The sequence below is a fragment of the Phocoena sinus genome, chromosome 8 (assembly GCF_008692025.1).
Source record: "Phocoena sinus isolate mPhoSin1 chromosome 8, mPhoSin1.pri, whole genome shotgun sequence".
NCBI classification, from domain to species: domain Eukaryota; kingdom Metazoa; phylum Chordata; class Mammalia; order Artiodactyla; family Phocoenidae; genus Phocoena; species Phocoena sinus.
In genome coordinates this window covers 77504316-77517780 of record NC_045770.1, presented here as the reverse complement: position 1 = coordinate 77517780, position 13465 = coordinate 77504316, and the positions used below count along the sequence as shown (strand labels likewise).

The 13465-nt window shown below is 37.3% G+C and overlaps 1 protein-coding gene across 1 annotated transcript in view; it reads right to left on the bottom strand.

Annotated features, from left to right (window-relative positions):
• The window catches only part of LUZP2 (leucine zipper protein 2), a 514848-nt gene that overhangs the window by 215736 nt on the left and 285647 nt on the right, over positions 1-13465 (bottom strand). The window contains 2 exon segments of the mRNA XM_032641180.1: positions 8049-8119; positions 11862-11979. Of these exon segments, the coding sequence (XP_032497071.1) occupies positions 8049-8119; positions 11862-11979 (189 nt within the window).

Here is a 13465-nt window from a genome sequence, read left to right as displayed (position 1 = left end):
AAACAAAAGCCCAGGACCAGATGGCTTCACAGGCGAATTCTATCAAACATTTAGAGAAGAGCTAATACCTATCCTTCTCAAACTCTTCCAAAATATAGCAGAGGGAGGAACACTCCCAAACTCATTCTACAAGGCCACCATCACCCTGATACCAAAACCAGACAAGGATGTCACCAAGAAAGAATACTACAGGCCAATATCACTGATGAACATAGATGCAAAAATCCTCAATGAAATACTAGCAAACAGAATCCAACAGCACATTAAAAGGATCATACACCATGATCAAGTGGGGTTTATTCCAGGAATGCAAGGATTCTTCAATATACGCAAATATATCAATGTGAGAAACCATATTAACAAATTGAAGGAGAAAAACCATATGGTCATCTCAATAGATGCAGAGAAAGCTTTCAACAAAATTCAACACCCATTTATGATAAAAACCCTCCAGAAAGTAGGCATAGAGGGAACTTTCCTCAACATAACAAAGGCCATATATGACATACCCACAGCCAACATCGTCCTAAATGGTGAAAAACTGAGAGCATTTCCACTAAGATCAGGAAGAAGACAAGGATGCCCACTCTCACCACTTTTATTCAATATAGTTTTGGAAGTTTTAGCCACAGCAATCAGAGAAGAAAAGGAAATAAAAGGAATCCAAATCGGAAAAGAAGAAGTAAAGCTGTCACTGTTTGCAGATGACATGATACTATACGTAGAGAATCCGAAAGATACTACCAGAAAAGTACTAGAGCTAATAAATGAATTTGATAAAGTAGCAGGATACAAAATTAATGCACAGAAATCTGTGGTATTCCTATACACTAATGATGAAAAATCTGCAAGTGAAATCAAGAAAACACTCCCATTTACCACTGCAACGAAAAGAATAAAATATCTAGGAATAAACCTATCTAAGGAGACAAAAGACCTGTATGCAGAAAATTATAAGACACTGATGAAAGAAATTAAAGATGATACAAATAGATGGAGAGATATACCATGTTCTTTGATTGGAAGGATCAACATTGTGAAAATGACTCTACTACCCAAAGCAATCTACAGATTCAGTGCAATCCCTATCAAACTACCACTGGCATTTTTCACAGAACTAGAACAAAAAAATTCACAATTTGTATGGAAACACAAAAGACCCCGAATAGCCAAAGCAATCTTGAGAACAAAAAACGGAGCTGGAGGAATCAGACTCCCTGACTTCAGAGTTTACTACAAAACTACAGTAATCAAGACACTATGGTACTGGCACAAAAACGGAAATATAGATCAATGGAACAGGATAGAAATCCCAGAGATCAACCCACGCACATATGGTCACCTTATCTTTAATAAAGGAGGCAGGAATGTACAGTGGAGAAAGGACAGCCTCTTCAATAAGTGGTGCTGGGAAAACTGGACAGGTACATGTAAATGTATGAGATTAGATCACTCCCTAACACCATACACAAAAATAAGCTCAAAATGGATTAAAGACCTAAATGTAAGGACAGAAACTATCAAACTCTTAGAGGAAAACATAGGCAGAACACTCTGTGACATAAATCACAGCAAGATCCTTTTTGATCCACCTCCAAGAGAAATGGAAATGAAAACAAAAATAAACAAATGGGACCTAATGAAACTTCAAAACTTTTGCGCAGCAAAGGAAACCATAAACAAGACCAAAAGACAACCCTCAGAATGGGAGAAAATATTTGCAAATGAAGCAACTGACAAAGGATTAATCTCCAGAATTTACAAGCAGCTCATGCAGCTTAATAACAAAAAAACAAACAATGCAATCCAAAAATGGGCAGAAGACCTAAATAGACATTTCTCCAAAGAAGATATACAGACTGCCAACAAACACATGAAAGAATGCTCAACATCATTAATCATTAGAGAAATGCAAATCAAAACTACAATGAGATATCATCTCACACCAGTCAGAATGGCCATCATCAAAAAATCTAGAAACAATAAATGCTGGAGAGGGTGTGGAGAATAGGGAACACTCTTGCATTGCTGGTGGGAATGTGAATTGGTACAGCCACTATGGAGAACAGTATGGAGGTTCCTTAAAAAACTACAACTAGAACTACCATATGACCCAGCAATCCCACAGCTGGGCATATATCCTGAGAAAACCATAATTCAAAAAGAGTCATGTACCAAAATGTTCATTGCAGCTCTATTTACAATAGCCAGGAGATGGTAACAACCTAAGTGTCCATGATCAGATGAATGGATAAAGAAGATGTGTCATATATATACAATGGAATATTACTCAGCCATAAAAAGAAATGAAATTGAGCTATTTGTAATGAGGTGGATGGACCTAGAGTCTGTCATATAGAGTGAAGTAAGTCAGAAAGAGAAAGACAAATACCGTATGCTAACATATATATATAGAATCCAAAAAAATTAAGTCATGAAGAATCTAGGGGTAAGAAAGGAATAAAGACATAGACCTACTAGAGAATGGGCTTGAGGATATGGGGAGGGGGAAGGGTAAGCTGTGACAAAGTGAGAGAGTGGCATGGACATATATACACTACCAAACGTAAAATAGCTAGCTAGCGGGAAGCGGCCGCATAGCACAGGGAGATCAGCTTGGTGCTTTGTGACCACCTAGAGGGATGGGATAGGGAGGTGGGAGGGAGGGAGATGCAAGAGGGAAGAGATATGGGAACATATGTATATGTATAACTGATTCACTTTGTTATAAAGCAGAAACTAACACACCATTGTAAAGCAATTATACTCCAATAAAGATGTAAAAATAAAAAAGTTCAGATAGCAGATTACAGTATATGAGTGAGTGTGTGTGTGTAGGTGTGTGTTAAGTATGGCTAAAGGAATAAACTCCTTCAAAGCAACAGCAACAACCAAATAGAAACCTCTTCTAGTCTTACCAGCCGACAAACTAAATTTCCCAGTCTAGAGCGAAAAGACAACTTCTGGAACAAAAATATTTTCTTGGTGTGTAACCACAATAAAGAGACTATGGGATAGGAAAGCATGTTCTTAGACTCTTTTTTTTTTTTTTCCACCTATAAATGGGCACAATAATAGAACTACCTCATAGGTTTATAGTGAGGTTTAGAAGATGTAATATAGGCAAAATGCTTAGCAAATGCCTAGAAAATAATCACGTAATACACGAAACCATTATCACAACCACTGGCACCACTTGAGGTCCCTGTTCATTCTTTGACCACCACATCCTGCACAACCACAAGCTGCTCTTTCATCCAGAAGGATTTAATGATTACTCTAGAAACTATTAGGTCCCAGTTTCAATTTTAGGAATATCCATGAGAGTCTATACGATCGCTGGAATCAATCTGGATTTTGTTTATCAAGGCAATGTATAACAGGAACAAGTTATAAAATAATTACAGTCACTTTGGTTTTTAGATGATTTATGCTTGTTTGCGTAAAGCTTTAACATGCTTTTGCTTAAAGTGGATTTTAATTCTCAGCTTCCATTACGGCCTCAAACCGGTTTTATTTATCAGAATTGTTTCACATGTAGACTTCCATTATTTCTCCTGATATTTTCCACAAAGAGCATGTGTGGCATAATATAATACAAAATAACAGTAATATTTACATATATTGTAGGCTTACAGTATACCAGGCAGTCCATAAAATGGAAAACTGATACATAAAGGGGTGGTGGAATTGTGTTCTGCAGACTATGTGCTCAAATTCTAGAGAGTCATTATACTACCCCTATTGAGGGAGACAGAGAGGAAGAAAGAAGGAAGGGTCTACATTCTATTCCTAACACTCAAATCTTCAACAAGTACTGAATAAAAATGCAATAGGACTATTATATTTCCATCTAGAAAAAAGTTATAATAAAATCTTGTAATACTTATTTGTTATTTCTGTGTTTTAAAATTCTCATTTTTATTTTAAAATGATACATATATTTTAAAATTAAATGATAAAATTCATATATTTTATAAAAATTAAAATAAGTGTTTATATATGTATATATATTCAAAAATGCCCACATACTGACATCTATAGGCAATAGGGAGTAAGAAAAAAATAAGTTGCAAAAACTGTTAAAAGCTGGAGAAGGTACAGAATTCTCATGGCGAGGAAAGCTATCAGACAGAATGGCAAAGCAGGACTTTTGAAACTTCTGAATCTCTCCACCTCCTTTTTCAGACTTATTTCTGCACATTCTCACTGCTCCCATGCTTTAGGTGGCCCCAATCTCCTGTCCCACAACTTGCTCAGTTCTACTCCGACCACCCCCCCTCCACCAAATGGGATTTGCATAAACTATGTAGAGCTACTCTTGGGCCCTATTTGGCACTGAACTGAAGCTTGAATTCTAAAGAACTGTTGGCTCCAGCGACACTGTGATAGGGTTTCTCAGCTGTTGAGTACATTTTACCATAGAATTTCATGGTTACAAGGGATTTTAAAAGGCAGCTGTTTCACACATCTTCCATCCCCAATTATAAATATAAAAATACCTCACCCTACAGGAAGGTATTCTTTTCATGTGGTTACCAGATTGTATTGTCATAACATCACAGATAGAAAACCTTGCCACTATCTCAGGCATTCTTTTCCTTTACAGAGAACTCGATATACTAAAATCCATTAGTACACAGAGTCCAAAACTGCCTTCTCAAAATCTCTACCCACCATCCACTGTAGAGAGTAAAATGTTTTATTCCTTTTTATTTTCAAGACAGCTTTTCAGAAACTTCAGGGTACTCTCCTATCTCCCAGGGTCTCTATTTTTTGGTTACTTACTCTCACTCCTCACATAGTATGGCTTAAAAGTCTCTCCATCAACCGGACTCTTCTATGAATATTACCTAAGCTGTCTAAATATTTCTTAAATGTAACAATCAAGAGTCAATGCAACTTTCTCCTTCTCGTGTAAAAGTATGCGTGCATGTGCACACGCACACATGTACACTACACACGCAAACACACATATACACATTCCTTTCTCTGTACCTCTTTGGCAGAAAGACATGCTGCTCTCACTACCTGGTTGTTTACGACCATGCCATATCCTCTGCGTTTACTTACTTACAATCTAGTACAGCTACACAGAGGGACTTTATTAGTTGCCTGTTGGTTACAATTCCAAGAAGGAAATTCTAACTGATTCAGTTTTGTTTTGGTAGAGACACCTATAAGGTAATTAACTGTAGCCCATGATGTCAGAGACACATAAAAGCAGCATGACTTCTAGGGACTACTTCGCCAGGTAAGGGCCAGGCGACAAGGATCCCAGAGGACATGTAGTTACTGAGAACTGGGTGTATACGGCATCCGCAATACATTTTAGTCCTTCAGGCTCTGATAATACTTCTAAATTTGCCATCAGTTAATACTTTTTATAGTCTGAGATAACTTTTTTCTCTTTTACTGTTTATTAATCTCTTTTATTTTGGAAATGAGATATATAGCCTCTTTCACATTCAGATAACCATGATTTTTATAACTCTAAACAGCAAAAATCAAATGTATTATACTTTTGAGAAATCACCTATTGTTAGGATTTATTGAATTTTCCATGCTGACTTTGTGTACATTATACAAGTTATGCATTTTAACCAATTTTATAATTTTGGATAAAACTTTGAAGTCACAATACCAAAATATATGCTCCATTTAACACATTCATTGAAAAACTTGGTCCATCATCTGGCTATCTGTATACCATGCCAAACGTAGAGATGATGGCCTGAAATTCTTAATAACTCTAACCATGTTTTTCCTCATTTGCCTGGATATTTTGTCTGTCATGTAGAAACAACCATAGCTAACTTAAGAAAATATCAGTAAGCTAAAGGAACAGGTTTTTTCCTTATTCACATCACGCATAAGCCTGTCTCTTCATCTGTGTCTCTCCTGCAATAAAGAAAGGCTGATTTCGTTGCTCTTTCACTCCATGGCCCTCACTGATGAGATCTCTCTGTCTCTTCTCTAGGGGACCTTTCCTCAACCTGGTCTATGTCTCTTTCTTTCTGCCTTGAACAATGTTGTCAGAACAATTCCCCTAATATAATTCTTTAATTATATCATTGTTTTACAGAGCTACATGAATGGGTTTTCTGTTGCTTATGCTGAAGTCCACACTGAGCTAACCTTTGAGTGGTCCCAGTCTATGCACAACAGCTTTATTTTCTGATCTTTCCTGACTCATTCCGTCTTCTTCAGTCACTGCAACCCTCTCACTGGTATTGCACATGCATTATGCCGAAGTCATTTCTACTTTTATGTTTTTGTTTATTATCTTTTCCCAACATGGAAGACTCTACAAAAAGTGATAATTTTCAATGACTCTTGGTCTGTTTTTGTAATAGGGAAGAACATTTTGTATTCTATTACAAGTTGATCACTAAAGGGATGTTGCCTATAAGCTTAAATTATACATAATGGTCCATCTCTGGGAACCCTACATCCCAGGTAATGAGCATTAAGCTAAAATACCTTTGTTTAGCTCACAGGAAACATCCTGACCAGGTCTACCTGTGAGTGACTGCAGGGAAGAAAAAAATAACACATGCCCTCCGGAGGCTGCCGTTTTAGTATATAAAAGGAGCCTGAACTCTAACTCAGGCAAGATGGTTCTTCGGGGCACAAGCCCACGATCTTCTCGGTTTTTATGGCTTTCTGAATAAAGTCACTATTTCTTGCCTCAAGAACTCGTCTCTTGATTACTGGCCTGTTGTGCAGGGAGCAGTACAAGCTTAGGCTTGGTAACATTTTGACTAGCTATTTCTATTGCAAATATTGTTTATAATTCTCCACTAACTCAGTGAATCACATATATTTGTGTGATATTGAGCACAGGTGTTTTAAAAAGTGGATTATTTCAAACCAATAAAATAATTTAAAATCATGTAATTTTGGAAACATGCTCAGACCCATATTTTATGACATCTTTTTAATACTGGACTTTGGAGAGAATTTCATGTTCAACAAATAATGATTCCATTTAAATAATAACAAGAGTCAATATAAGATGCTTGATTTGATTTTTAACATGTCATCGCCTCAATGCCATGAGGTTTCTGGGTCAAGAGGCAAGGACAGTGGAGAAGATAGAAGATTGTGAGAAGGGACTACATAGTGTAGCGTCTGTCAACTTTTTAAACAGCTTTTTGCTTTGGATCAGTAAACTATCTTGAAAGGGTATGGCTATGGGTAAGACACAGCAGAGCAAATTCCAATTAACACAACTCTCATCAATTCACTTAAGCATTTTGAGCAACAATTTCCCATTTACTGAATGGGGACAATAATATTTAATTTATACTTGTGGTGTTGAAACAAGAAAAAAAATAAAGCATCTAGTAGAGCCTCTAGTAAATGTATAACAAATAACAAATGCTGGCTTGTTTCTACCTTAAAATACCTTGGCTTTTTTTTTTTTTCCCTTGAGAAGCAATTTCAAGTCATATAGTTTTTTTAATACTGCATAGAAATCTAGCTCATAGTTCACTTCCTTCCAAAATAAACACGGCAACAATAATAAAACTGTTCCAATTCTACTGCGTTAAGTTTACCCCATTTCTTACCACCCCCCACCACTATCGCCATGATCAAGTTTTGATATTATTAAAAAAGGCCAAAGTCCTCTACAAGTTATAAACTTCAGATCACAGAATCTGAAAAAAAAAAACACAAAAAACGACGGCCCACTGATGTCATTGTTATTGGATCTATTGATGGGCAGACTTATGTGGGCCCATCTTAGTGGGACGATAAAGGAAAGTACTCCAGATCCTTAACGTTGAGATCTGCAGACAAGCAGCATCAGTATCGGGATCACCCATCACCAGGGAACGTGTTAGAAATGCAGAATCTCAAGAGCCACCCTACACTTATTTTATAAGGATCTATATTTGAACAAGATTCTTATACATTAAAGTGTAAGTAAGAATATAAAGAAATGAATGCATTTAGAATAAACTTATTCTTGTGAAGTCTCTGAATGGAGTTTGGCTATGGAGGAAAAGAACTAAGAAAATAAAAGGAAAACACAGCCTTACCTTTGTTTCTGACCTATTTCCAGAAGCTTCTGAACATCAGTTTTGGCAGATTTCTCATCGTTTTTCAAATTCTGATAAGAAAAGTGGGAAAAGGAAGTCTTATTCATGTGATAAATTGAAGCTTACTTTACTTTTGTGTTTATGGCACAAGGGGTGGCTGCACTTATGCCCTGAAATAAGAATGTACAAACGAGGCCATGATGGTCCCCATGGCTCTCAGGATGCACATAGGCTCTCAGGATGCACAATTTATGACACCAAGTGGTGCAAGTGCTACACAGTGAGTGAAAGGGAATGAACTGAGATTCAGCCTTTAGAGGTTCAGTGGAGGAGAAAGTACTCTCCAAATACCTAGGTCTCTTTATAAGTGAATATAAAACATATCTTCTGCTCTTCATTTGAAGTTTTACTATATTCTCTGCAGGCATGTTAAACTGGTTCTGGCATAGTTTCTACAAACACAAGGGGATATAAAAGGCCTCCCTAAATAAGCTAAGTAATAATACATCAGGATGAAAGCAGTCAAATGGCATGCACCTGTTTGGTCTTGTCTATTTATTATTTATAAGTAACGCATTAGAATGCACAGAAAAACTAGGGCCGTTTAAAATTGTAACTGTTCTGTATAGATAGTGTATTAAAGAAAAAAACAGTCATTACTGTTTATTTACTCTGGCAAATTCAGCATTGACAGACCCTGAATTAAAAGAGAAAAGCCCACTGAGCTTTTCTCATTAGAGAATCTGACCCGTTAATCCTTCCCTGAAAACTTTCTTATTTATACTTAGTATATTATTTAACAGGGTGACCTATTCTTTTTGATATTAAAAGTTAAAACAGACGCAATAATATTGTTTGTAAAAAGAGCAGCTATGACAGGTAAGGAACTGCCAATAACAAGAATGGCAAACATGTTGCTTACCTAATATTTAATTAACAACAAAGCCATAGTGTCTGCCTTCACCACTTTTTCAACCTAATGCTAGAAACAATTTTCATGTAGTAAGTTAAGCATTCTGAGATGGATGTGGTGGGGTGAGCATCACAAGAGAACCCTTTTCCCTAAAATGACTGATTGATATCATTATTAGGAAGCAGCCAATAAAAGGTGCTCTGTTTATTTGAAAACAGTAGCTTGATGTAAAACACAAAAAAGCAGGTTTGGGGGAAAATCACCAATTATGGGATTTACAGTTCAAAGTGCATCATGGCCACATGACCTGGGACAGGTCACAAAATCTGCACTTTGACTTCCTTATCTGATAAACAGGGATGAGGATTTTGAAGAGCCTACATTAGACAGTTACTGGAAAACTCAAAGGGGATAATAGATGTGTGACAGCACTTGGTGAAAAGTATAATAAAAATATGCTTATTCATTTTACCATCTGCTTGCTACACTCCAGGCATTCTGAAGGAAACAAAGATTAAAAGGGCATGGCACTATCCTCAAGAAATTAAAAACAAAACAAAACATGAAATGAAGAAATGAAAATATGAAAAGGGTAGGTATGCAGATGAGGGTGTGAAAAATGTATCCAATTAGAGGAACTCATTAGTATTTGATTATTATTTCCCCAGCAATGTCCAGAGAAGTGGGGTATACGTCTTGGAAAATAATTTTGATGACTTTAAGGATACCAAAGATTGATATACCTACTACTTAATTAATACAATGTTTATACATGGATCTATATTGTGATGCCATCCAGGTGCTATGGTTACAGAGATGAACAAGGCTTTCAAAGCACATGTCTTTATGAAGCCCCATTGGAAAAAAATATGAAAAAAATGTGTACAAAGGGCAATATATTTATTTATTTACTATGAGTTTGAAACCTGGAATCAACATTTATTAGATGTATGACTTTGGGAGATTCCTGTGGCCCCTTTGAATTTCATTTCCTCACTGTACAATGAGTGAAATATTATCTTATTTTGTGAAAATCTTGTTGAAGGGATTTAATAAGATAAAAATTAAATAAAAAACACCTTGCACAATGGCTGTCACAAAATAAATAGAAGGCATTTTAAAAGATTGCAATTACATTTAGTGATAGATGTATTACCCTTTCAAAAAGTAACTCCACAAAATTGTACATTTATTTCAAGTAATTTCCTAGACTGTAATTCGATGTCTTTTTTTTGGATTCTATATATATGTTAGCATACGGTATTTACGGTATTTGTTTTTCTCTTTCTGACTTACTTCACTCTGTATGACGGTCTCTAGGTCCATCCACTTCACTACAAATAACTCAATTTCGTTTCTTGCTATGGCTGAGTAATATTCCATTGTATATATGTGCCACATCTTCTTTATCCATTCATCTGTCGATGGACACTTAGGGTGACTTAACTTAGGCTGCTAGTATAGAGATACTGAGTGTCCTGCCTGGAAGTACTGACCACTCATGGGCATTTATTTCACCATAAGCTTGAAAAATTCTCAACGTGCCAGGTGCTTCATGCCTCTAAGAAGGTGCAAGTGTCTTAAATATTCTTTGAAGTCTCATAAAACTTGTGAATTTCTACTTAATGAAAAGGTAGCATTCTGGCCTCAACTTCCTATATGGAAATCAATATGCACCCATTTTCATCCTAGTCAGTGCGTCCCTAATGCTCTGTGCAAACTTCTACCATAGAACTGTTATTCCTGCACTGTTACCATCTTGCTACCTGTCACTGTATCCTACTGGAGTGTGAGTAAATTTTCTGCTATTTTCATGTTCTCAAGATGTAATACAACTTCTGGAACAAGAGCTTGGGTGTTGGGCTCAAAATACCAGATCCACCTCCTAACTTCCTCTGTGCTCTCAGATTCCAAGCCCTTTTCTAACTCTGTTTTCTCACTTGTAAAATGAGGCTAATAATAATCATAGCATAATCATCATGTGAAAATTAATTAAAAATTGGAGAAAGAGGACCTAACACAAGAGACCACATTCAATAAACTGTAGTGCTTACTGACACCATAATCATCACCATGGGACTAAAAAGCTAAGAACAATGGTGATTACACAAGGTTCAGAAACTTGGTTCAGTGCGATAACTAACAGACCGGCTGTGGAGTCAGACTGCCTGCATTTAAACTCTGGTTTCCTTTGTGACATTCAAGCATGATTCCTCATGTGTAACAAGAAAACTCACATTTATAGTGCCTACCCTCATTGATATATTAGGAGAATTAAATCCTATAATACATACAAAGCTTTTAGTATCAGTATGTATTCAAAAATACAATGTTAAAGGAAAATATTAAAATATATTCTCAGATATTTCAGAAACTTTTCTTATCAGATACAGATCTTGTCTTTGGTTTTTGATTTAGATTTCACTGAGTACTAATACATTTTCACAGATGACACTTTCCTTTGCAAGGCATTTACCCATTTTAGTAATGAGGTTTATTAAAGAATTTTCAGAACTATCCTTTGTGGAATTTAAAGTTCTCTTCAAGAGATCATTTCTATATTCATTTATGACTCTTAGCCATAACTGCTTTTCATCATTTTGTAATATAAAAAACACAGGGGTCAAACTGATCTTAGAAACTGTGAGAAATTGATGGTTTTGCCAAGCACACAGTTTTCTCATTCCTGAATTTGCAAACCACAGATTCCCAGACTGCATTTCAAATGACATTTCTTTTCAAAGCTCATATAATAATAAATAATAACTCCCATGTTCAAGCCCAGAAATATATTCAAAACTGGTACAAAAAAAATGCAGAAGTCTTTACATGTTAACCCACTGAGACAAACCAGGTGACTCCTTACCCTTTGCTGCTGAGAAAATTAGTTTTCATCTCACCTGAAGGTTGACTTTAATTCCATCAAGTTCTCTTGATGTTTTTGTCAGCTGGCGGAGGATGGTGCTCCGCTCCTTCAAGACTTGCTTCAGCTGCTTTTCTAGCTCTCCAGAGTCCTGTCTAACACAGAAAGAAAAGGCATGAGGGCCCCCCAAATGCCTTCATTTGGCTCTAGCCACTTTGGCCATAAGCACAGACCCTTGCATTCTAAGCAAAATCTAGATAAACTGAAACCAATTATTACTAGGATTTTTTTTTTTTTTTTGCGGTACGCGGGCCTCTCACTGCTGTGGCCTCTACCATTGCGGAGCACAGGCTCCGGACACACAGGCTCAGCGGCCATGGCTCACGAGCCCGGCCGCTCTGCGGCATGTGGGATCTTCCCAGACCGGGGCACAAACCCGTGTCCCCTACATCGGCAGGCGGACTCTCAACCACTGCGCCACCAGGGAAGCCCGGATGTTTTGTTTTTATTAGTTCATCTAAAAAGGGAAAATTGAAATACCAGTTTTTTTAAGAAATTTTGCATTGAGGACTATCCAGGCTACAGTTTTCAGAACAACACTGCACATCTTTTGCATGTATAACAGTTTATCAGATACCTCTTGGAAAATAGATATTTTCCATGACATTACACACTTTTTTCTAAGGTCACTGAAGTTTTACAGCAAGAGATTTGATTTGAACCAAGGTAGATCAGAGATATAGACAGGTTCTGACACTGGGGGGACAAACTTGGGGGTGGAACCAGAGCAGAATGGAGGGGCTTTGCTTCGCCCTTGGTTTGTAGGGAATGAAGTACACTGAAAAGGCACCCCTTTCAAAATCTCTATTGCTGGGCTTCCCTGGTGGCACAGTGGTTGGGAGTCCGCCTGCCGGTGCAGGGGACGCGGGTTCGTGTCCCGGTCAGGGAGGATCCCACATGCCGCGGAGCGGCTGCGCCCGTGAGCCATGGCCGCTGAGCCTACGCGTCCGGAGCCTGTTGCTCCGCAACGGGAGAGACCACAGCAGTGAGAGGCCCGCGTATCGCAAAAAAAAAAAAAAAAAAAAAAAAAAAAAAAAAAAATCTCTATTGCTATTAAAGAAAATACCTCTAGAAATCAGTCAATAACTATAGTAATTACAGTGAAATTTGAACAGACTTGTTATCTATTACAAGGAAGGAAAGACTTATTATCATACATATATATGTACATTTTTTTCCCATTTTTCTCATATGGACTTTGCAAGATAATAAGACAGGTATTGTAATTCTAATTTTGCCGATATAAAAGACTGGGCTCAGAAAAATTAAGTTACTACCCTAAGATCCTACTTAAGGAATGAATGAACAAGTAGTGTGTATATTTGTGTGTGTGTGTGTGTATTTATATATATTATAGCAAGTGTGCACGTGTGGGGGAAGAATGTAGACAAGGAAACAGTTGTCAGTGCAGCACAGAACTATACCTGATAGGGAAAGGTTAAAAATAAGCTATTGGGAGTTGGGTGTCCTGTGAGGAGCTTCAGCGCACGTCCCGAGCTGAGGTGTCGGCTCAGCCGTTTCACGGGGAGCTCTCATTTGAAGGGCAGGTGGCAAGGCCTCTACATACGCCCCGCTATGAGC